Source organism: Coturnix japonica, chromosome 7 (genome assembly GCF_001577835.2).
Source record: "Coturnix japonica isolate 7356 chromosome 7, Coturnix japonica 2.1, whole genome shotgun sequence".
Lineage (NCBI taxonomy): Eukaryota > Metazoa > Chordata > Aves > Galliformes > Phasianidae > Coturnix > Coturnix japonica.
The window spans coordinates 20,411,090-20,436,936 of NC_029522.1; the positions used below are offsets into that span (position 1 = coordinate 20,411,090).

At 42.8% G+C, this 25,847-nt stretch overlaps 1 protein-coding gene across 5 annotated transcripts in view; it reads left to right on the forward strand.

Moving 5' to 3' along the window:
* SEMA5B (semaphorin 5B) overlaps positions 1 to 25,411 on the forward strand; it is a 244,936-nt gene extending 219,525 nt beyond the window's left edge. For 4 of the 5 annotated variants that reach the window (XM_015868670.2, XM_015868672.2, XM_015868671.2 and 1 more), the window contains 5 exons: positions 7 to 177; positions 1,095 to 1,244; positions 2,145 to 2,189; positions 4,832 to 5,037; positions 20,198 to 25,411. In XM_015868670.2, coding sequence (XP_015724156.1) covers positions 7 to 177; positions 1,095 to 1,244; positions 2,145 to 2,189; positions 4,832 to 5,037; positions 20,198 to 20,353 — 728 coding nt within the window. In that variant the 3' untranslated portion in view covers positions 20,354 to 25,411. Of the gene's footprint in view, positions 1 to 6; positions 178 to 1,094; positions 1,245 to 2,144; positions 2,190 to 4,831; positions 5,038 to 19,671; positions 19,742 to 20,197 lie in introns of all 5 variants that reach the window. The other variant, XM_015868674.2, reaches the window with a different exon arrangement.
* The last annotated feature ends 436 nt before the right edge of the window (positions 25,412 to 25,847 follow it).

Sequence of the window (25,847 nt, forward strand, 5' to 3'; positions counted from 1 at the left end):
CTCCAGTGAAAGGCTCATGGTCTTGCTGGACTCCTTGGTCTCAGTGCTCAGCAACCTGTGGAGGAGGGCATTACCAGCGCACACGGACGTGCACCAACCCAGCTCCATCTAGTGGAGAGGATATCTGCATCGGGCTGCACACTGAGGAGGCTCTCTGCAACACCCACCCATGTGAAGGTAGCCACTTTGGGTCTCTGCTTCAGCTGGTTAGGATGCTGATGGGAGCAAGGTGCATCCACAGCATGTCATAAGAATAAGCCAGGATCACCATCAGTTAGTAGCTTTACTGTCCAGTCAGTAAATGTATATTGAACCAGGGAAAACACAGACATCCTAGCGTTCAAATCAAATGCTTCATCACCTTTCTTTTTACATGCTCACCAGACCATGCTCTGGCATTCTGGCGTTAGCCAGGCAAAATCTTGTTAACGGATGATCAATTTAAAGTAATTGAAAAAGCAAGACTTTGGTTCTTGAATGTGGAAGCTTTCAAGACAAACAAAAGGAGTCGTGAAGCATCAATCTGTGCCGTTGCTGAAGGGGAGATCCTTTTTCTGTCTTCCACAGACTGGCAGATGAATGTATGCTACAGCTCAGAGGACAAAGTTCACATCTGTGCTGACTTTGAACCACTTTTGTGTATTTCTGACCCAGTGCAGACTGACTCCTGCTCCTAGCAACCTTAGTAAAACTTTATAAGCACTGTAATTTGTGCTGGCTGCCTGGGGTATCCCTGAGAGACTACTTCAGATCTGGAGGTCCTGTGCAAAACTGTCCCATCCAACTGCTTGTATGTTTTTAACCACAAAGCTGATACAGGAGTTTTAAAACCAATTATGCATTGTGCAGTGCTCCAGCAAGGGTCCACTTAGTCTGTATTAAGAAAACTACAATCGGACGAGTGGATTATGATGCTTGTACTGTTATTTGTATCATGATGACTAAAGTCACAGAAGGCTCCCAGATTGGATGTGCGGGTGAGGCCCATGTGAGGATCTAAACACCCTCCAGCATGGGAGAAGCTTGGTTTCCACAAAGGATCCTTTGCCTTCTTGATGATGTTGTCTGTGTGTTTTCTTGATCGTGGAATTAAGGTGGCTGGTCAGAGTGGTCAGAGTGGAGCCTGTGTAATGAAGAGGGCATCCAGTATCGCAGCCGTTACTGTGATGTACACAGCCCAGACTCTTCTCAGTGCGTTGGGAACAGCACACAATACCAAGATTGCCTGTATAATGAAATTCCTGGTATGTACAATGCCATTGAAGAGGGAGAGGGTGGGCCAATACAGGAGAGAAGCTTATGACCAGGTGTCAAGCTAGGGTGAGGTTTTCTCTGCTGTGAAAGGGATGCTTCTAGTAAAGCAAGCAAACTAACAAATAGGTTATCAGCTCCCTTGTTGAAGGTACAGGATAGCTGAGATTCCTCTGGGGCAGCTCAGCTCTCTTTTAATACAGAATTACCTAGGTCTGGAATGAATAACTAGTATTGCTTCACCCAGATTGAACCTCTTACCCTTACATAGCTCATTTTAGGCTGGGTTATAAAAATGTGCTCTGTTCTCAGTGTGGTGCATGCAAAAGGAGATCCTTGAGTTCAGTCATGAGAGGAAGGATCCCAAAAGTGTGAAGAAGCAAGGTGGGGAGGATGGAGGCAACTACTGTGTGAAGTGGGGAAAATAATCAAAGGTCTAACAGCAGTGTGGTTGATGGACAGATAGTAGTCACCATTTTCTACTCTATTTCTTGTGGAAATTGAATGTCTCAGGAAAATATTTGACATGAGTCTAGCCTGAATAATATCTTCCAAGTGTTCTTTTCTGGATTATAATGACCTGGCTTGAAAATCTGAGATCCCCAGATGGTTGTAGTCTTTTTTTCCATGATTTTCTTAGCTGTCTTCTTTCCCCTAAACTGAAGAAGCTAAATCAGAATCAGGTAACTGTACTGTAATTGCCAGGTCTTTGGAGAGGTTTTGTTGCATGTGGCTCACAGTCTGAGCTTTTCATTCAATTTAGAGAGACTCTCAGCTTGCCGCAGAACACATGAGCAGCTTCTTGTGTCTGGATCACAGGGGGGTTTAATTACTTTAAGAAGTAAAGTGGTGGCAAAATGACAACTTTCTCCAATCTTTTTCTCTTTGTTTAGTGATCCTGCCAGCATCCAGCATTGATGAGAACACAAACTGTGGAGGTAGGATACCACTAACCATATATCTTATTTTTGTCTTAACCTGGCTTCTTTTCTCCCTGTGCAGTATCAAGCAAACCATTAATCTATACAGCTCACATCCCAGTGATAGCCTTAATTCCACTGGAGTCTTGCTGTCTGAGTCAGACTGGAGGAATGTATCACACAGGCCACTTGTCAGTTCCAAGATTTTTGTTTACTTGGGGGTTTGGCTTGGCCACCAAGGGTCATTAATTACCAGGGAGCACATTGCTTGTCTGTCTCTACCCACAGGATAAATGGTTCAAGAAAAAGGAAGGTATAGTCCTCATTTCACAACTGTAAGCCTCCAGCTGTTTGGAGGCAGGTGTTTTTAAGTAACCTGTAAAGACTTCACTGAACAAAGTCTCTTAGTTCCTTTTCTGATACAGGACTAGATTTGAGTTTGTACTTGTCTTCCAAGCTCTTCTTTTTACTGAAGTTCTCACCTCAAATAAGTTGTCTCCTTTCTGCATGTAACTGGGGAAAGATCCAGTCATTAGTGTCGCTCTTCCATTGCCCTGTGAGCCACTGTGATAAAAATCCAGACTAAAGAAAATGGCAGGTCCATTTGACATTTTTAAATGCTGGTTTCACACTAGTGACCATGTCAATTCCTGCTAGCACCACAGCCCTGCTTTCCTTTGAAAGGAGTGAAATGTAGGAGCGCTTTATGGATATTCCACAACTCTGTGTTTTAGGAAGGATTCCCTGCTGAGGTGAATTAGGAAGTATAACAGTGAACTGAGATATTCAGTGCAATATAAGCAAAGCTGGATGGAAGGAGAATGAAATGGTGTCATGTAGCTTCACCAGACATAGTTACATATCTGCTTTAGCTCTCACGAGTGAGGTAAAGTAGGCAGAGATGAGGATATCTTAACAACATTCAGTAGAAAATTGCTGTCTTTCCGCCATTTTTTTTGGACCACCATGAGGACACAACAGAAAGTGGTAATCTTGCAATAGAATTTTATAGTGTGGTTTGAAAAATAAATGTAGCTTGTCAGTCTAATAAATTCTGTATGTTCCTTAGTGTAATTATGATTGAAGTGCTTTACTTTGCTGTAGGACTCTATTGGTTTGGTTCCTTTTAAACTCAGGAGGATATTCTTTAACTAAAGATTAGAGGAGAGCAGCAGACTAATGGGCAGAATTCTGTACTTGAAAAGCGTATCAGTAAAAATGTAAGATGGCACCAGAAAAATGCACACCGTGATCAGATTAAGAATGAACCTCATTTAAAGCCACTTTCAGAGAGTAGTCCCTTCCATTTCTCTGCACACAGTTAAGTCAACACAGCAGTCTGCGCAAATGAATAGGCTTTTTTAAGTAGAATGAGCATTTTACCACTGCAATCCCCACTGAGCCAGTGTGGCCACCCTCTGAGACAGCTGTCCTGGGGAGCAAGCAGTCGGGCATCCCTCCCAGGCATTGGTCCCTGTCATTCTTGCTTGAAAGATTACAGAGAAAAAGCATTAGAAGACAATAATATTTGGAGCCATCCTTGCTGATTCTTATTCTGTAGATTCCCCAATGCAACACGGCAAAAGACGGCACGGTCATAAAGTTTTGCTACCCAAGAGTGCTTTTGGTTGCTTTGTTAACTTGGTGGCTGTAAGGATCTCTAATGTTTGTTCTGGTGTTGGTGGGGATCTTTTGGCAGTTCCTTTTACGGTGGGGTTTGAGACTTTCCAAAGGAAGGGTGGAGCAAGGAGTACTCTTTGACATTGTTCTCCCACTGGCCAGAGCTGGGAGTCAGGTATTCCCAGTGCACGGGGCACTCCTGGAAGCCACAGCTTCTTCCTGGAGCTTGCAGGGTGCTGCTCTAATCCCACATGGAGGGCTGTCTGCAGGAGGCTTTTAAGGGCCAGGAGCTTTTCTTTTGGAAATATTCACATTGCTGCTACTGCACCAACACCTGCCTGTGACTGCCTTCCTATCTTTGTGGAGGAAGCCAACAAAGCAGGGTTTTTTTCCAGCAGTTACCCCCCTTTTCTTTTTCCTCCTCATGATTCTAATTCCCTCAGTGACTGCTGTTTCTCCATTAGCCATACCAATACTCCTCAGAGGTAGTGCAGAGGTGGCCAAGCAGCACTCCCTTGTGAATAAGCAAGAAGGCTGAGTATGTTTGGATTACACGGGGGAGGACTGTGTGTCTCACTCACCCCACACAGTCTCACAGGCATTACGGACAGCTGACAGAAAGGGCTTTTCCCTCCTTTCCTTCCCCTTCAGAGAAACACTGAGGATTTTTATCCCCTTATTTCCATGACACACGCATGCTTTGGAATCCGTTAATGTGCATTGTTTGTATGGCTCATTTCTTTAGCTGTCAGCTTAACATAATGTTTAGATTCAATATCAATAGAGGGAAGAGAGGATACACAGGGAGCTGTGAGAAATCAATGCATGAAACTGTTAAACTGCACAAGGCAGAGCTGCAGTGGGGAGACTGATTTTCGGGGAGATTATGTCAGTTTATGTTGGAACGTAAGACTCGGGCTTCAGCAGGTTATTAAAGTTGATCCTGAGATGTCATGGCTCTGATTTGCACCTGTGGTCTTGTCGGGAGAGGAAAAAAGCCTCTTCTTTAAAAATAGCGTCTCCTGTCATTTCCTTTGCAGGTTTTAGTCTCATCCATCTGATTGCCACCGGGGTCTCCTGCTTCTTTGGCTCCAGCCTCTTAACATTTGTGATTTACGTGTACTGCCAGCGCTGCCAGAGGCAGTCCCAGGAGTCGACCGTTATCCACCCAACCACTCCCAACCATCTTCACTACAAGGGCAACACAACGCCCAAGAATGAGAAGTACACCCCCATGGAGTTCAAGGTATGGTACTCGATGGGAAATGCCACAAACAGCTTGATACTGCCTGGACTATTCTGTATTTATGTCATGGTTTGAATTGGGTAGGTTTGTGTTTTCTGCGCCCAGCTGTTGGCTTTGTATGTGGGGCTGAAGGGGCATTTAAGCCATACTGTCGCAAAGGGGTTAAAAAGTCTCATTACTGCAATGGGATTTTGTTCTGTTTCACAGTCCTGATGAATGCCAGTCTGGCAAGTACATACCAACATACTCCAGGCCATTCTGACTATTGTATGTATACAAATTGTCCTCTAAGAAATCAGTAAGAGCTCAGTTCACTGCTTTGTTAGCGCGTGGTAAGAGGAAACGGAGGGGAGGAAGAATAAAAACGGAAACTTCATTGACAAATAGCTGGGAAAATGCTTATTGGTAGGATGAGGTTCTGGAAATGCTCTGTGAACTGCAAAAGTGGAGAAAATGAGAAAGCAAAGAGAGTTCTGCCCCCCTCTATCAGGGCTGGACAGGATTTATCCCCAGGCAGCCATGCAGAAATTTAATGATAGCTGGAGACTTGGATGCTGAAGCCTTGGGAGAATATTGAAGAGACGTATTATGTTGGCACATCTGCTTGCTAAAGTGAACATCACCCGTTATCTGAGAAGACGGGACTAAGGGTGCAGGAGACAAGATGCTGAAACAGTAGAAGGCTGCTCTGTCTGAGGATCGGTCTCCAGGTGAAATGTGAGATCAGAGAGCTGGGCAGGTGGATGGGTGCAAGGCTTTTTGTGTCACTCTGGGACGAACAGTCAGCCTAAGGTGAATTGAACTGCACGGAGCGTTGTTTGGGGTGTGAATACAAAGCAGCAACAGATCCTGCAGCTGCTTATTCCTTCATAAAGCTGTGTGCTGTTGACATTATGATTGTGTTTCTGTTGATTTGGCCTGGCTTCTGACTGAGACCCAACACTGTGATTGGCTGTGGGACCATTGCCACTGTCTGAACTCCCTGGGTGTTGGGGCTGTTTCTACGTAGGGACTTTATAACGTGGGTCACAAGAGGACTCCTGATATGTCACCATGATTTGCAATGTGAATACATGAATACGCATCAGAATTAGGAGCTTGTATCAAGTCACTTGAAGAGAGTCAATGTTGTTTTGGCATTTTAAGGGAAAACAGTGTGAGCTAGAAAATAACAGACCAGCTAGGCAATAAGGATGCACTGAATTCCTTGTGTTGGGCATTGTAACCCCTCAGAGGATCCCGCTGCCTATAAACGCAGTCTTGAAAATACATTTTCTAGTAGTGTAAGACTACAGTTGCATACAGTTTAATAAGGATGCAGCATCGTAATGCGAGTCAGCATAGATTTGTGGAAAGTAAATCATGTCAGGCAAATTGGATTCCTTTTTTAAATTAAATAAATATTGATTTAGATGGGAGGGAAGCAGCAGACATATTGGGATTTTCAGAGGCTTTTAACAAAGTTTCACAGGATGTATTATTCTACGCGCTCTGTACACATGGGTTAGGTAATAAATTATTAAGACAGGTAAAGAACTGGGACCCGATCCTAGAAGCTTCAAACTATGACAGTAAAACTTTTGGTTATGTGAGGAGTTGTGGCAAAGTCAGTAGGAAGATGCAAGTGAGAAAGGCTTCCAGGAATGAAGGTGAGCAAGGGTATATGACCTTATTTCTTACACAGCAAACAATGAGAAGGTAAAAGACACGGTTTTGGTTTTTTGTGGGAACAGGATGTCATTGCAGGATTGGCTTTATATGAACATTTTCTTCATAATTTATACCATCTTATTCCATCAGATCATGCTGAAGTAGAAATAATAGTTAAAATTTAGAAAAGAATGAGGTTTTTCCCAGAATGATCTTGATTGATTGGGTAAATGGATCCTGAAAGGCAGTGTGTCTATGCAAAGTGGTGCAGTGCAGTCAAAGTAATAACAAAGCCGAGCAAAGTTTAAAATAGCAGATTAGTTAATGAAGTATCAGGAGGGAGCTGACCTCCTTGATAGACTCATCTCTGAATACTTGATCTAGTGTGTAGCAATGGCGAGCAGCTGCTAGAGACTTTTGATGGACACAGAGTGCACAGGCACTAGATCAGGTTTTGAAAATGCAGTTTATTGAGAGGAAGGCATTAGGTAGCTGGGACTGATTGAGTTATGCTCGAGGAGAAAAGACCTGGGCGTAATGAAAGATACACCAATGAGGCTTATTTACAGAACATTAGGAAGTGAAACAGTTCAGGTACATGAACCTGCAGTCATTTTAAAGGCAAAAACTAAATGTTTAGGTGTGAGGAGCTACTTGCTAAGTCATATTCAGAACGGTGAACAAGGCAAATAGATTTTTGGGATAGGTAAGATTTATTTATCAAGTGGAGCCCCTTTTCTCTGTTTGTGTAAAATGATTCCCTGTGTTTATCTTCCCTATTGGCCCTCCTTCCTGAAACTCTTGCCTGAAAATTCTTTATTTAATAATACCAATTCACCACTCCTCAGAGTTGCTTAGAAGAACGTAATGTTAGTGTAGTAAGTGGAAGGCTCTGTGTGCTCTGTGCTGTGTAATTACAGAACTTATTGTTAGCCAGCTTTATATTTAGGAATAACTGGCAGAGTTTTCTTAGGGTCAGGAGGGAATTTTTCATGCCTACAAGAAACGTGTAATTTTACTGTGATGCTTCTCAATTAACATTCAAGTGATGAAGGAGCTAAAATTTGCCTCCTGGGAAATGAGAGTTGGACTGAGCTTGTATATGGGCCAGTCTGAATTTCAGGTGTGTACTTATGAAAGGAAGTGAAAACACCTGAAATTCCAGATTCTAAACCCAAATAAGTGTATGCACCAGATGCAAAATAAATAAATAGAAATCCCCCAATGTTTTTAGTTGATGAAAGCAAAAGAATTGCAGGCTTGTGTGTGTGTGTGTGTGCATGGAGAAGTTAATGTACCCGTGATTAAGGAAAAACATGACATGCAGACTGTTTTTCAGTAACAAAAAATGATAATACACGGGGATGCGATGGTAGCAGAAGGCTGAGCGTATGCAAAAGCCTGTTATTCACATTCTTTGATAATACTCAGCCTTCTGCAGCCATCTTTAGTTTATTTTCATCTTGAAATATCTCTGCTCTCCAACCAGCAGGTGAGCACAGTAGAAGGTTTGGCAACGTTGCATTCAAATGTACAGCTCTGAAGGCAGACTCATAAATCAAGGTGAATTTTATATGAAGGCGGATTTTAATGAAGGAAGTGCTGGCTGATCTGAGCCTTGTTGGGCATTTCAGCCTAGCAATGCAGTAATGCAGATCAGATGTAAATATCATACATAATGGTGACCTATTGATCATTTTGCTGACGCTAACTTGCCGAGGCAGTGTTTTGCAGAAGAATGTGTTATTTTTTGCTGTCTAATTTTCCCTTCCTGTTTTACTTTCTCAGGAATGCTGTGAGGTTTATTATTAGCTATTTTAGCCATGGTGTCTTAAAAGATTTCATGCATATGCATTTACCAGCAGCGCGTTGATTTTCATTTGTTATTCACAGATTGTAGGGGAGAGAACTTTTGGGTCACCTAATAAGCAGTTCATGTTTCATTAATTGGTTAAAGTTCATACAGCACTCTGACAATATTGAAGTCTGTGCAGAACAAGAGCATAATGAAATAAAAATTATCTGCACTTCACATTTTGGCACGGTGGGCTACAGAACCGTCTATGACCTTCCCAGTACTGCCACAATGATTATTTAGAATATGGCTGCCAAAGCAAAGGGAAGATCCTCTCTTTTGACGTCTTGCTTCAGTTAGTTGGTGTCTTATTCATGCGAGTTGCTTATTTATCTCCATGCTGATGGAGAGCCAGATGATCCTGCAGTCAAAGCAGGAGAATGTAGGGTCAATGTTGAGCCCTTGAGAATTAGGAACTGCAAGCTGCCGCACATGAAGAAAAGATTTGGACTGAACATCTTCCTATTGCTAAATCCTCTGCCAATAAAGAGAGCCAATTTTTTGCTCTTTGTGGGATATGGACAGGCAAAGGCATCTGCACATTGGTCCAAATCCAAAATGCAGTGGCCTTTGGATCAAACCAGATGTGATTAGTGAGAAATATAAGTTTGCAGGATGGTTGTGATGATGATTCTGCAGATTTTCTTCTTGATTCTGCCTCACAGACTTCCCTTTGTCCTTCCTTCCTTAAGCACAGTCATTAGTCATGCAGTCAAACTCTTTGTGTACTGTTGCCTCAACTAAGCTAGGGAAGCACTTGAACATTGCATCTGTTCTAGGCATCTCTGCTGCTCTTACAGACACTAGGGGTCAAATACTGAAGTTGTGCTCAAGCAAAGTAATGGTTTCTGTTGAAGAGTAAATGTATGTGGGGGAATGTAAAGTAAAAACTGAGTGACATTGCAGGAAATGGCAGTGAAAAAATGGAAACTAAATATTTTGTTTCATCCTGTGCCTTAGTTTTCCAGGAGGATACCAGAAAAATGCATATGAAGTTGTGTAGGACTGTGAGTCCTGTAGTTGCCCCAGATTATATAGCAAATATAAATTCACCTACCAGGAAATGGCAGAATATTCACTCGATTTCCTGGAACACCAAATAGAATAGAAAACAGAATGAATATTTTTTAATAAATTGAGATCAGTGCTGTTGAGAATCAAATGAGAATGCAGATTGGATATCAAAAGTCTCTAGAATCTGTGATTCACACTTAGTAATCACGAATAATTCATGGCAATAAAATATCAATGTGGAGGGTTACGAAACAGAAACCAATTCTGTCTTCGGTAGAAGAATCCTTCTGAATAAAACAACAGACTGAGCGTTTGGCATGGCTTCCAGCACTGCAATATGAAGTAAAGCTCAGGATATAGGAAAATGGATGTCCGTATGGATTTTTAATGTCTCTCTCTTGGTGATGGTCATTTTTACTGCCACTGAAAATCACACCTATTTTGTCGCAGGGAGACAGTCAATGGTTCGCGTTTAAATGAGCTTTAACTGCCATCAATGCCAGAGGAATGTTTGTCTCAGTTAACCCTGGTCTTTGAGGACGTTTGTTTCTTCCTGCCATGGAAAACATAGAGCTTTTGTGTCCTGTTGCTTAATTTAATGTGTTACTACTTCAACTAAAATTGGCTGATCCATTTATTTATAGTGATCATAGCACATAGACTGATAGCACTGTGATAAAAGAGTTTTGTCTTTTCCCAGTGGCCTTTTCACTGTGCATCGTTCAGGTCCCAGGATGTGACTGTAAAGTTCAGACATAAGCCAGCAGTTACAAATCCCAGCATAGCCAATAAGTTACCAACAGCCTTCCTTAAGTATTTGCTTGAGCTGCGTGGTGTTTTAGAGAGAGGTTTAGCTGATGTAATCAGCTGGAATAAAATAAATACACACGTATATACAAATACAGTAAATCAAACTGCAACGTAAATTTTGTTCCCAATAAATTTCATGTCTTACAAAGACTATTTCCCCTGAACAAAGTGGCATTTAAGAACATTAAGCGCTTGAATGGTAGAGCACACATTTTTAGTACTTACCGTGAGTATGGTATTATTTGAAAAAGAATAGTAGGGGCAGGGGGTTGTGTTGGCAAAGGAGCATTGTGTCCTTTCTTGTATGATCCTGCAGTTGCAAATATCACTTCAGGGGACTCTCAATTTGCATAATGCATGCTAGGAAGAGAAAGCAGGAGAGCTTACTGATGGGGAAAAAAAGGATTAAGTGGTGCATCTCAGTCAAACTCCATTAGTATCTTTTCTCCCCTTTATATCATTGGGTCGAGTCAAATTGAGCAGTCAAGCATGCCTGAAGGTGTGGGTGTCCAGGGACAGCTGTGCCTGTGGAGCACTGTGCATCTCTTGGAGGTGTCCTCACCCCAGGGCAGGAGCAGCTCAGCAGTGCTGCTGTGTGCATGTCACAGATATCACCCTCGTGTAGATATATTATTTAAGAGCAGGGGGAACTGCCAATTTGAGCAGCTTCCTTGCTCCTGTGCCCTCCAGGATGCAAAGCAACTACTGCCAATGGTCCTCCAAAGGAAATTAGTTCCCCCTTCATCCATTCTTCATGAAAGCTCTTTGTTAATTCACAGGGCTGTTATTGCTTTCTGGGAGGTGAGAATCCACCTTGCTCCTCTTTGCCTACCATTTTGTGAGAGTCTGGATTTGTGGATGATGTTTTGGTTTCCTTTTCCAACAATACTGAGAAGTTTTAAATCATGCTGGGGGTAGATGCTTCGTATTCATCCTGCTAGGTTTTCTGGTGTTGGCTTATGCTTCTCTCCTCCTCCTTGTATGAACAGGCAGATTTGCTATGCACTCAGGTCAGGATTATGGTCTGTGCCGTGCCTCCTCATAGTCTGCTAGTCATCATGGATGCTCACACCAGCTTTCTTCAGGGCTGTGTTGCAGGAGTTGTGATGATGTGTGGGCACAAACAAAACAGGTTTGTAGGCAGACAAGTTTTGTTTGATTTTGATTATTTTTTTGAATCAAATCAAAGAATCATAGGAAAAACAACAAAGCAAACCTCTCAGCTTGTTGAGCATATGACCTGCTAGTTCAGATCTGGACAGCTGTGTTCAGAAGTTCATCTGATTTTTCCAGCTAAACGAGGGGATCTAATAATTGATATCACTTTTGTCTTGCAATTTTACCTTTGCTAATTTCTCAGGGGTTTGCATGCATCTCCCCTACATACCCGCCTGTGCTGGAAGGAGGATTAAATGAAGAACTCCAGCAATGGGAGTAACAAAACCACATTGCATGGAAAGCTGTGTACTTACATGACTTCCCTCTACTGGCCAGAACAGGAATATTTCAAATATACCCTATTCCCATTTGCTAAAAATTAATGGTTCTGCCTTGGTCCAGTTTCTTGAAGTGCTTCTTCCCTCCTTGTCTCCGCAAAGCTCTGGCTGGCACTGGTATGCACAGCACTCACACCGGGAAGTCCTCAGTGCCTCCAGCATATGGAGGAAGAAGTAATTATGTGTTTGCAGAAGAGTTTAAAGGGAACCTTGAAAGCAGGGGGCTGAAGTAAAGGCAGAGGAGAATACTGGACAAATGATAAATACCAGAAAACAAAAACTTAGCATTATACTGGGAGGGGAGCTGCCGCACTATTCGTCTGGAGTATCTCCACTAGCAAATAATAGATTTTTAGGTAGAGTTCTAAAGAAATGGAGCTGCATAAACAGAAGACAGATAGCTGTGTCAGTGTTCAGAACCAGAGCTTGCAGCAACGCTTCAGCCATTGACATCTTCCCCCCAGTGCATCGTTTTTATGTGCACAACAGGTTTGGCATAGGGAAAGCAGGCACAGCTCTGCCTGCAGTCTCCTGTAGACAGGGGGATTCCTCATTAAGTCAGCTCTAGCGCTGTCCTGAGACTTGGCAGTAAGCATGTGAATAAAGGAAAAAAACCTGAAAATTGGTGTAGGAATGAATCTAGATGGACTGTATCCCAGAGCCTGTGAGAACCAGCTAATGAACAACTCCAATTACCTTTATAAATATCACGGACCTTGGGCAAACTCCCAGTACCATGAAATGCAAAGGTAACACAAAAGCATTTGTAAGAATGCAGGCCAATTTCCTCCCAGCTAATTGAGTCATTTTTAAGCTCCTCAAGTGCAATGCACTGAAGTCACACAAGTAGCTTTAACAACTCTGTGTGAGAAATACCATTTGGATTTGGGGATGGGACAGAATATCTGTTAGGCATACGTTCACAGTCAGTAACATATTCCTCAACATTCCCCATTCAGCAAAGCATATCAAGGGAGCGTTAAACCCCAGTTGGTCTTTAAAATTTGGCAGAGTAGAGGCCATAGCAGAGAGTGAAACCAGGAGAAACAAATGGGATTGACTCATCTGTGCTTTTAGTAACAGTGATGGAAACTGGTTGAAACAAATCTGTGTCGGTGATAATAAGAGAAACCTGTGTTAATGTTGGAAAGGCAACATATCACATGGTCTTATGAAACTAAAGGTGCTTAGGTGGAACTGACAGCTGAGTTGGGACCATAATGCTGAGAAGGAAGAAATCAAACACGATCACTTTTTGCACAGAGTTTCAGCATTAAAGGATGAAAGAAAAGCGCCAGACTGAGCTGCATATGGGCAGATTCTCAGTTGGTTAAAAACTGCAGCTTCACTGGTCTGTATACTTAAAGAATAGAGCGTGCTATAGGTGTCTGAAGTAATCTTGTGACATGTAAGTACAAATTAGTTCGGACAGGAATGCTGCTGCAGAGATTGAGACTTGGCTAATGGACTGTAAACATCGGGCAGTTGTTAATAAGAACATATGGGGCTGTGGGGAGGAGTTGTTCAGGGCACCGCAAGCAGAAATACAAGGTTTGGATTTATTTAATATCTTCATTAATGAGCTTGGAGAGGGTGCAATCAGTGTGTTCATTAAACCGGTAGAAGAGATGGAACTGGGAGGTGTGTCAAAAAAAAAACAGCCGTTGGTACAGAAATAATGGAAAATGACCTGGAGAGGGATAAGTGTAGAGAGGAAATAACAAGGTAAGATGCAGCATGTGGAGAAAACAAAGCAATCTTGAGGAAAATAGTGAAATAGCAGCAGTTTAGAGGGTGGGAGATACTTGGAAAGCAGTACGGCTCTGAGAGACTGAATAGAGCTAGCAGATGGCAAATTAGGCTCAGTTTTAACTTTTATTTCTATTTTTACTACATCTTTTTCTGTTTTTTTCTTTGCACCGCTGCAGTTACACCTTTGCAGTTCTCAGCTAAATGTAGCGCTGCAGGCTGGCACTGCTCTGCATGACTTATGTTTGGAATTCACCGCCAGAAGCAGCTCTGAGACCATCCCAAAGCTCAGGGCTGTAACTGCAGCAATGCAGGGAAAGCTGCCTGAAACTGAAGCCCAGTAGGGCCAAGCGCCTATAGGTGATGCTCTGCACCCAGTGTGTACTATTTAACTTATTGTTGGTTTAGAAAGCAGTGATTGTACCTCTGGTGAGTTGATAGCACGTCCAAGGGCAGGTGCTGATGCTGTTGTGGTGATGCTGTTGTGTACGTGAGGGTCACAGTAAGCGGAGAGGCTCAAGCACCAAGGCATAACAGGGCAGCAAGGAGACAGATTGCACCATCCCACACAGCTGAGGTCATGTCTGCTGCATCCAGTGCACCAGCTATATTGGGAAGTAGGGCAGGGAAGCCCAGAATTTCTCTTTTGTATCTGGGCACCACGTCATGGGTGTTGCCACCACCAAACTGCTGTTGAGCCAGAGGTAAATAACATGCTCAGTGCTAGATACCTGCACTTGCCAGTGGGAAGACTTCCATTTACTGCAGTTCCTTGTTAAGAAAAAAACATGGATCTGGTTCTAAGCGGGGACGCATTTTTCCCTTATTATTACAACATGCAGTTTGTTTTGTCATCGTACCCGTGCTTACAGTCAGAGATGTGCCAAAGTATCTTTCTGACAATGGTTCTTTATGTTGCTAACTCTGAAGGTTTTTATGAGCTTTAACCGGCAGTAATACAACCTCACTCCCTCCCAAGTATGAGGATAAAATAGCTATTTTCAAACAGCTATAGAAAACTGTAGCTATTCATTTTCTTATAACTGAATGTTAGTTCCATTGTTAATCTGAGCACATCTACAGATGCTGCCGTCATTTGGGGGCTGCTTAATTTATTTACCAATAACAATGAACAAAGAATTTCCAGTCTAAAAATACAGCAAGGTTCCATCCCAAACGAGCATGCAATCATAAGTTTAGTGGCGCAGTGGGATTTCCTTATATCTCTTTTTGAAAGGAAATACCTTCTTATGGAGAAAATAGATTCTTCATCCGTACATCTACATTCCCCTTGTAATCCTGCAAACAGCCGTGTTGAATCTGTTGGAAAAACTCAATATGTAAACCCTGGCCAGTGCTACCTTTGGCTTCAGCATAGAGATACTGTAAAAACATCAGGTAGGACAGTTTGTTTAATGTAATGCACTAAGCAAATGGTTAAGAAAGATCCGACAGAAGGATTATTGCAGTCTTATAAGTCACTCATAGCTTGCAGTAAATACATGGGTCTCATAAGGCCCTTCTGGCAGCCTTCCATCTTTGCAGCACTGTTTGTAATGCGTAGCTTGAGAGACACAGCAGTGTTGTGGCATCGGGTTGATCAGAAGAAAAGGGAGCGTGTGGGTGGGCCAGACGTCATCTGTTTTCCTGGTGTTGAATTTTGCTGAGAGAGATTATTTCGGCTATATGGCTTATTTTGTTGAAACGTGACTATTATGCTAATTATTTCCAAATTTACTGGTTAATTATAATGCTGAACTCCCTACCTTGGTGCTTCCAGAGGTGTGCAAGCTGTGGGAAATGGTTCTTAATATATTTCTGCAGCCCTAATTCGTTTGGCTAATGTTCCTAGAGCACAAAAAGTAATGTCCTTTAATAAGAAGGCATGGCTAGCTCCATAAAACAGCTGATCTGTATCCAAAGGGCATTTTGCTCATTCTGATTTCACTGCAAGAAACAAACGACTTTCAAGGAGCACAGAAGAAACTAAATATTGGACCTTGGGTTCCTTACATCACTGCACGATTCCCTTAAGCCTCTATTTTGCTGAGGGATGAGGGGGAGTAATGGCCCTCCGACCGCTGCTGCAGGATGTATGTTGGATGCTGTGTCAGGAAAATGGGAAATGTTACTTTAGTTCTTTCAGGGCTAATTGTGCAACTGAGTTCAGTGGGAATTCTGTCCCTGATTCCTGCAGATGCAGGATGCACATGGGCTTGATCTGGATGTTGCCAAGAGGGATGGCTTGACTTCAGAGTTTCTGTTTGGTTCTCAGACTTGAATTTTTGACCTTTGCCTATGTCTGCAGTGGATGATGAGGGTTAGCAGTGCCTGGAGTTGTGACCTTTTGTTCCTTAGTGCTGCTGCTCGCTCTGTGAGGAATGAAAAGAGGAGAACTGGACACACCTCAGTGTCCAACATGGCAAACAAGCTTGAAGATGGAAACTCGGGGCTGAGAGCTCGATGGGGTGGTTTGAAGCTCTCTGGGAACGTCATTGGTAGGAAGCGGAAGAGCTGAAATACAACTTGGCAAAAGACAGTGGGGAAACTGTTGAGCTGGGGAGAAATCTTTGTGCCGCTGACTTTGTGGGGACTGCGGTGCTGCGTAATTGGTGATAAACCTACAGAACCTTTGGGAAACCCGCTGACTCTTCCCTCACAACTGCTCCAAAACAGAAATTTGGAGCTCTATGCAAACACTGAGGTCTGCATGATAAGATGAAGGAAATAATCTTGATGTTGCCTGTCAGCTGTGGGAATTACTAGATGGCCTTTTTTTCCCCCTGCGATCCATTGTATGTGTATCAGATGCTTTTTGAAGCTGCTTTTTCATGTTACCTTGCTGAGCACAGTGGGGAATTCCTTCTAATTGGGCACGGAGAGGTCTTTATCTCTTTTCTAAGTCAAGTTTTGAATTTTTCATGATTGTTTATTGAAAATTGAAACAATTGATCTGTTTATGTGTGTAGGAAATGTTTATACAGCTTGAACGTGCAGCTGTAGGAGTAGTACTGAAAGTCCCATACTGTTACATGTGATGATATTTAGATACATCTGGGAGCATGTAAGCAAGTAGGTCAGTGGATTATGACTCAATGATTTGGAGCCGAGGCAGAATTTGGGAGAGTTATGGCAAGGCTTTGCTGGAGAAAACGCAACAAATGGAAAATATGAATGATGACTTTGGCTAAAAGCATCAGTGGGAAAAACAGAACAAAATTAAATGTATGCATGTGGCCCAATGCAATCAAGTTTAACACATCTGATGCTTGGCTTTACCTTGGGAAAAACAGCTTGTGAGTGTATGGCACTGTTTGAGTTCCAGAGGAAGAGCAGCACGTGAGGGGATAGCAACTAATTTTTTTTCGTTAGAGTGTTTCAGTTCTAAGTAATTACTAATATAGCACCAAGAGTGCTAACTGATATTTTATGCATTTCTGCTAATATTGAAATACTCAGTTTTCTGCTGTGCTTGGCATAGACATGTAATTCACCGGTAACAAGACTGGACCTCTTGATTAGTTGATAGATCACATGTAATGTAGAAAGCTGCTGGTGTTTTACGTTCTCTTAAAACCATATCCATCTTAGCCCATCTCAAACCCCACTTTGACAAGGCAGAGCTCCCAGGTTACAGGGAGTTTTTCATATGTAAGTTGTATGGGAGAAGCTGAAGCAGAGCCTGCTTTTGAGCAATCCACTGGGATCTGTTAATGTGTGCTGTACCTTCTGCTAAAATGTTCCTGAATTGAGGTCAGTGGTGAATAGACCAGAAAAAAAAAGGAGTGATATCAGATATCAGACGGTGTGGCTCATCCAGGAAGGAAGGAAGCAGGTAAAAATATTCGATTGATGCATGCTGAGTTTTTAGTTGTTCATTGGATGGATCCCTTTTTTCCTAACCACCTCACGCTGGTTTCCACAATAGCTATGGTTCTGGTCTCAGTTTTGCAACAACCAGAATCTTCTTCCTTTTGAAGAGATGATGGGACCATAATGAGAGCCTGAAATCCATTTCTCTCAGTGTTTAAAATACAGCTGTGAATGTCAGCTCAGTTACTGACAACAAAGATAAGCCCCTACAACTTTCCCTTTGGGTCTGACAGGTATGGGTGGGAGCACCTGGGTATGCAGCTGAGCACTTTCATCCCACAATGACTCCAGCAAGGTCAGCTTGTTGGGAGCCTCTGACCTTGGTGGTGTATCCCATACAGTGCTAGGGGAATCCTGTCCAAAAGGAAAGTTACTGGCCATCTCTGTGCTGTCACAGGATGTGTACATCTCTATAATTCGCTGCTGCTTAATTTCCCTTCTTCAAAATATTGGGCGATTTCTATGGCCAGGAAACCTAATCACCTATTTATTAAAATGAGACAGACAATAAGTTTGTATGGGGAAACGTGCAGGCAGTGCACATTGATCACACTGATTTAGGACTGTACTGCCTACGCAGTTTTTCCAGAGACAAATTCCTCGCAGCTAATTGCATTATAAATCCTCTTCAACCCTTTTCAGAAGGTATTTCCCAAAGATATAAGACCTTAATAAAAAAAAACAACGATGAAAACAATAAGAGCAAAGGAAAGGTTGTGAGGTTGGTTATTTTTTTCTTAATTAAATGTTATATGAAAGAAAGAGAGAAAAAAATGCAATTAATGTTAATTAAATGCTGAGTGTGCTGTAAGGGATTGGGCTCAAACACTGTGGGACTTGTTGGAACTCACGCAGGTTTTCCAGTGGAAAGCCAAGCAAGATGAGTCCTGAGGGTTTTGTCCGTAGGTTGAGATGGTTTGTGCTATCTCAGGTCAGGATTTTGATGCCAACAAATTTCAGAGGTTGTAATCCTGATGTCTCTTGACTCTTAACTCTGCCAAAAAGTGAGCTGGACAAGGCCAGGAGTGTCTTTGAGTGTGCCCAGGGAATGCGGCAGTGGGGATCAGCCTGTCCTCCTGTGGTTGTCCGTGGCCATTGGATTACACTGCCTGAAGTGGACATCCTGAGCTAGAGACTGATAGGAATCCTTAGTCACTGTGTGCAGCAGGGATGAACACTTGTTTGTTTGCCAGAGAGCAGTTCCCCCCAAAGACTCAGTGACAGTACTTAGCAAAATGAGTTTTTGCAGGCAATCTCAATCATTTTTATCAAGCTGGGTCAGAAAACACTGAAGCACAGAGAAGTTAATTGAATTTCCCAAGGAAGCATAGAAAGCAACTGAAAACTGAACCTGGATTCCTTGTTTGCCAGCCTCCAGCATGAAGCAGCAGACTGTTGCCTGCACTGTTTTAATATTTCTTTGGGTGACTGGGAGCAAAGCATGACATTTCTTTTCTTCCTTTTGTATTGAAGGGCAGAAACTCTCATTTCTTGGAAGTATTTGTCATTTTGAACACGCTTGTACAAATTCTCTCTTAGCTCCTACAAGTGCTGTGCTGTAGGTCCAGGCATGGAAAGACCCCAATCAGACCAGGAGGATTCTGGATCTTTTCCAGTTTCCACATACAAGATGCTTCATGTAATGCCCAGTTCCAGAGAAGTTTTTCAGCAATTCAGTAATTAAACAGTGTCTTTGTCAGGATACTTTTGCCACAGGAAAGCCTCTCCTTTTTATGTCTTACATAAAATGGGGATGCACAACTCCCATGGTAGCTGTAAGTGTGAGACTGCTATTGGATTAGAAGGTATCTTCTTTTCTTCCTCCTCCTCTCCCCCTCCCCATGCAGTAAAACTGTTTGATTAAATAGAAATTGGGGCTTGAGCTGGGTTGGGTGTGAGCTGTTTGTGGAACTGAGGTGTAGTGGTTGCCCCAGTATTGGGATAGCAGAACAGCCATTAGATCCCAGACTGGCTGCCTCATCCAACCCCTCCATCTCTGCTCTGGGCAGGAGATGTGTTCATACCTTCCCTATATTTGAGGGGAGGGGAACGTTTTAATGTTAAAAGGGGTGTTTGTGGTTCTCATTTTTATGCTGTTGTTGACAACGATTGTTTCATGGTTGTTGAAGTATTTTAAGTCATTTTAGTGTTTCCAAAAGTGACCATGATTTGTTACTTACACTGTAGCTGACAGAAGTGACACACTTAATATCGGGGGGTCCAAACCTGGATATCTACCAATGGAGATGGAGATCAGGTAAATGCACACCTGCTCTGCCAAAGTCAAAAAGCCGCCGTTTGGCAGCTGCTTTGAGAGGGAGCTGCAGGCCGTAACATGAGCGCTTTGAAAGAGATTAGATTGAGCACTACCATTAACCACCAAGGTCCGTGTAGGCCCAGCATGGGTCTGTGTGGCGTTGACGTTCAGACAACGTGCCATCCACCAGGAGACTGTGGGTCTCTGGAGAAGACTTTGGGTAGTGGCCCTAGCAGTAGCTGAGCACAGATCTCTGTGAGGAGACCTGGCAGGAGCTGTGGTCCCCACAGACTGCCCCATAGTGACCGTGAGGTGCCATCTTACTCTCCCAGCTGGAGGGAAGGTGGTGGTGGCTGCAGCAGAGGCCATGCTGAAGGAGGCAGGTGAGAGGGAGGTGTCTGCAGGTAACTGTGTTGCACTGTGGCCATGCCTGTCATTCCCTCTTCTCTTTTACAGACACTTAACAAGAACAACCTGATACCAGATGACAGGACCAACTTCTACCCCTTGCAGCAAACCAACGTGTACACGACAACCTACTATCCCAGTACACTGAATAAATATGACTACAGGCCCGAGGCCTCCCCTGGAAGGACCTTTACCAACAGCTGATGATGGACAGATCCTACAGGACTAGATCACTTCCTATATGAATTTTTTTTTAATTGATTTCGTGGACCAAATACTGGCCCAGCCTCTAGATGTAAATATTGTACAGTAGGGTCTTTTTTTTTCCCTTTGGTTAATTGTATTTCTTGTAAACAGCACATCTCCTTACAAGGACAAAAAAAAAAAAAAAAGCATATGGACCATTCTGCAGAGCTTTTGTGGCTGTTTGGTTGGAGATGGCTCTCACTACTGCAACTGTTTATATGGCTGGAAGATCAGCATCGCTGTCCAAGGCTGATGTCAAGGAGCTGGCTGTGGCCGTGCCACCACGCAGCAGTACGAGTGCATGTGGAGTGACACGGGGCGGCCTCCAGGGGTGAGGAGCATCCTTCCTGGGACAGGGGAGCAACAGGGCACAAGACGACACACAGTGCATGGAGCAGGCCAAGCAGGACTCCATCATGCCAACAACTTGAAGAACGTTTTCTTTTTCGTTTCCTTTTTTAATTTTGATGATTTTTTTTTTTTTACTGTTTCTGCAAAAAAAAGAAAAGAAAAAGAAAAAAAAAAAGAAAAGAAAAAAAAAAAGTAACTTTTTAGGGCAACGTTCCTGTATCTTCAACAGAATCTTTTCATACTGCAGGAAATAATCGCCGCCGCCTTCTTTGGTAATATGCAATTTAGCTGGTGAGAAACAACACACAAATAAAAGTGCGTTACCCAAAGAAGCTTTCTAGAATGTTTCCAGTCTTAATTAAAAGAAAATTATACAGGCAGTGAGATACAGAGGAAAGTAAATGTTGGAATAACGTTGGAGACATGAACTTGGAGTGCCTAACAAACAAAGATGTTTATATCACTGGAAAAAGAAATGTGATGATTGCCGCACGAGAGCCATAGGCTTTTTTTTTTCTCTTTCATTTTGTTTCTGAGACAGTGTTAACTCTTTTTGTTCTAGCTTTGATCCTGATTGTTTCTGCAAGGAAAGACAACATTGGAGGCCATGCTCTTCTTTGTGGGAAATCACCATGCTTTGGGCTAATTTTTACTCCTCTTTTATTGTTGGTTTTTAGTTCATTTACTTTTCAAAGCATGAATAATTCTGACTTTGCAGGGGAGAATGTTTTGTAAGGAATGTTTCCATAGTCTGTCGTGACCCAGAAAGTCTGCTGCACATTCTTATAGCGTCTTCCAGTCAGTACTCTATGAAATGGTAACACAGCTGAGTAATGCGCATTGTTTGCCAATATTTCCATAATTTTTCTGAACAAAACCAACCCAACAACCAACTGCTGCTGCAGCTATTGAATTGAATTGGGGCAGTAGCATTATTAAATGATATATCCAACCTTGAAATGTAATTTTGTGTATGTGTGTGACTGTGTCTATGAGAACTGTATTAGTCTAATGCAGAAGCCATGTTGTCTACAGCCAGATGTTTGTCTGACATAATTGTTTGGCAAAAAGGAAATTTATTGCTGGTGCTTAATGTACAATTACATCAAATGTGTTAGCAACGTGAACAAGTCCACCACTGTTATCATTCAGTGTTTCTAACTATTTATAATGAACTCCTGATGCTAAGGATTTTAGAATGTTGCAATACCAAGCATGAGATAAAAGTACACCCCAAAATGCGCATGAGCTCCATGTGGTCCCAAGCTTGGATTTGTTGTCTGCATCTTACCCGGAGGATTGCCATGCCCACGCATGGCCCTCAGCTCGGCTGTTCTTTTTGTCTTTGCTTTCTTTCAGATTTTGCCATAAGCCAACTCTGTTTCTCAGTGTTGTTCCTTTGCAGTTGCTCATTGGAGGTCTGGCTGGGCCACGTGTTCTGCTCTTTTGTGCAGGTAGCCGGTAGGAAATGAAGAAAGGCTCATACAAGTGCATTGCTTTTCCTGCAAGGAAAAGCCAACGTGACTCTATAAGCCCGCATTACAATTGCTTGACCAGAAGGCAAGCATAAAGTAGCCTCCCATTTTTAAATTACTTTTTTTTTTTCATCTTCAGTTTGCAGTGATCAAAAGCTGTAGGGATGTTTGTAATGAAGTGGGGTTATTTGCACTGCTCCGAGGGTGCCTTAGGCTCTGTGGTGCCCATCATTTCCAGCAGCTGTTCTTCTGATTTAGCAGCTCACCCCACTTTTCCAGCTGCACCAGGTGAAAGAGAGAGAACCAAACTGCCTGCTCCCCACTGAACACTGGAAATCCTGACTGTAAGCCATTCCAGCAAGCACGTGGCCCAGGGGCCGAATGCGTTTGCATTGGACTGCCTGGGTGGAATTCCTCAGCTCTCGGTGGAGCGAGTCAGAAGAACACGGGGCTTCTGCAGTCACGTTCACTGTTGTGAAAATTGAGCCACCTTTGAGCCTCCCTTTCAGCACTGATCCATTCTGTCATCATCATTCTGCCATCATCGTGCACATCACAGGATTGCAGCTGGAGTATAAGGGATGTGAGTGAGTCAAATCATGCAATGTTTTTTTGGTGGTTTTTTTTTCTTTCCATTTTCCATTTTTCCTTTGGGTTGGTTTTTTTTTTTTTTTTTTTTTTTCTTCTTCACTTGAAGCATTCTTCTGTGCTTGGCTTAACAAATAACATGATTTAAAAGGATATTTTTTTTTTTTCCCCAAAGAAAGCTCCCATGTAGCAGCTGAAGTTACTTAAATGTTCAGCTCACCAAGGTGGGTCATTACTACCACTGTGCTTAGAAGGTGGATATTCTGTCAGCTATTGGAGGGCAGATGTTTTGAGGGTGGTGCATGCGGTTATCACTTCAGAGAGGCTCCTTCTTTCCTGTCCTCCAAATGGACCCAGCCCTTCTCACATAATGGGCAGTAACAGTGAGGGTCATTTGGCTCCATTTGAAGTCAGGAGAGAACATGGAGAGAAATAGAGAGAAACCAGGGCACTTACTACTCAATTAATGTTTGCACGAGGGTGCAGTTCTTTAAGGATCATGTTAATGTGATGTGAGGGCTGCACTTTGTTATGAGCTCTCTAACGTGTGGCAGGTTAATGACACAAATACATGACACTCTTGCTGTTCAAGTTTGATCACCAGATCTGCAGTATCTGGAGCAGACTGGACTGCTAAACTTGCTAGGAGTTTCTCAGTCCAGCTTGAGCTACACTGGAAATGCACTTAAATGGGAAGCACTGCCTCCCAAAGACACCATCCAGCTCTCCTTTTTCTTTCACTTCCAAGGAAAGAGGAGACCCTGGATGGTCACAGGGTTAGGCTGGAGCCATCGGTTCTGTGCAGATCCTCGGGGAAGAATTCAGGCATACAGCGCACAAAACCCGTTGGACAAAAGACAGTGGAAGTCTGAGAGCCCAACGTTCAGCAGAAACACAACTGTACAGCTACTGTAGGGGGAAGAAGGTGTAGTATGCTATCACTGCAGTTCCTAATGCCTTACTTGTAGAAAATGAGATGATAGTTTGTTTTTTGAAGTCAGCAGAGAGCAGGAACAGAGTCCGCATCCGATGCAGATAATTTGATGGCTCCAGTGTTAATGTCATGCTGAGTCCACACCTGGGGAGGAAATTGCTGTCCACTGAGATTGATTTATTCTTTGTACCAAATGTAGCGGGGGGAGAGTTTTATATATATATAAATATATATATAAAATGTAAATGTAAAGTTTCTGTAACAACTTGCTTTTTTTTTTTTTTTTTTTTTTTTTTTTTAAGTGTATACATCTATCGGTGGATAGGTACAGTATATATTTATAATATATACACACACACACTATATATATATATATATATAGCAGAATGCCTGCAGAGGAAACTTACTTACTTAAAATAAGAAAGGCAGTGCTGGTATTCAAATCACCACAGGGACAAACTGAAGGAAGAAAAAAAAGTACAAATCTAGCGTCCTTTCCCTTAGGGGTAACAAAATGTGCTTTTGAGGTAAATGAAATATAATTTTTTAATTGAAAAGAAAATTGATTTTTCTAGTTAGAAGTAAGTGCTGATTCTCCCCTAAATCATTCTGGTTAAGAATGACTGAGTAAAGGATTCTCGTGACTGCTTATATTTTCTGAATAAGCCTCCTGAATCTCTTGCGTGTATCGCTCTGTTGTTTTTGTAATTATAAGTAGGGAGTAATTGTGCAAAGAAAATTAAAATAGCAAGTAGGAGTAACAAATAATGTACCATTACAGTAAAGCATATCAACTACTAGAACTGGAACAACGTCATCTTCCATGTTAAAGATGCTAACAATTGCTTTCTGAGTTATTGACCAGCATTACAAGACTTGCCTTATAGGGACACAGGGAGGTTTAATACAAAATTTAGGGTCGAGAAACCATGAAAACCAATGGCTTTTCTTTTTGGAGGGCTCCAAATACAGCTGTGGTACAGGGACAACACCCTATGGCTGGGTGCCCCTTCGAACTTGTAAGGAAAAAGCCTGAGAAGGCTGCAAGGGCAGGTTTGGGCTGGGTGAGGAGACCTACAGGTTTCGGTGCTGTGTGTTTACCTTCAAAAGCAACCAAAAGCCCCCTTGTGGGCAATGGGTCCTTGTGAGGTCATCCAGCCTCAACCCTTCCGCCCTGAAATCCTCCCTTTGGGCCACTGCTTCTGCTCTGCATCAGCTGCAGACCCACTCCTGCCATGGGAGGTGGGTGTGCAGTTTAAGAGCAGCATTTGGCTTTCCAAAGTCCCCATCCTGCTTTGCTTTGAAACCAATCCATTGCAAGACCACACGGTCACCACGAGGCTGCAGCCCCACTCCCAGAGGGTTCAGGGAGTGTGAAGAGTGAGATGGGGCCAAGTGTGTGATGGAGGTGGGGGTACAAAATGCACAGGGCTGGGGGGAAGTGATTGGAACTCTTGCCCCAAACAGCAAAACCTGAAGCATGTCGCTGGACTCTGCAGTGGAGGCACATCACCCTTCCTATGCAATAGAACTTGATGGTACTTTAGTATAAAGGTGACCTAGACTGTAATCACTGCCTTTAGACACTGTGAATTTTTTTGGGGTACTCTGTATTTTTATATATTGTACAATGTAAAGAATAATTCAGAAATAAAAGAGAAAATCTGGTGGGCTTGTGGGTTATTTCCCAACTGTGGGGAGCTGCTTTCTGCATGAGGCACCCAATGTGGGGAGAGCAAAACTTACCCCAAGTGCAGGTGCCAGACATGGGGACACCGGGAGCAGCTGGTGCAAGCTGGAGGTGCTGCAGCTGCTCCTCATCCCTGCATTGCGCTGCAAAGAGTTCCAGAAATCGGGTGGGACACGCTCTGATTGAAGGATGATCATGGCCTCTCACTGCGGGATGTTATAGCTCTGCTTGCATTTATTAATCAAAGTAAAGACCATGAAAAGTGACAGAGTCAGGAACATTTTAGTTTATGTTCCGATGCAGCTCGAGACTTATATTGAAGTTTTATACAGAAAATTACACCATAATGTCATAAAAAATAGATTGGATTACTAATAACCTGAAACGTGCTGCACCTGCATACATAATACTTTA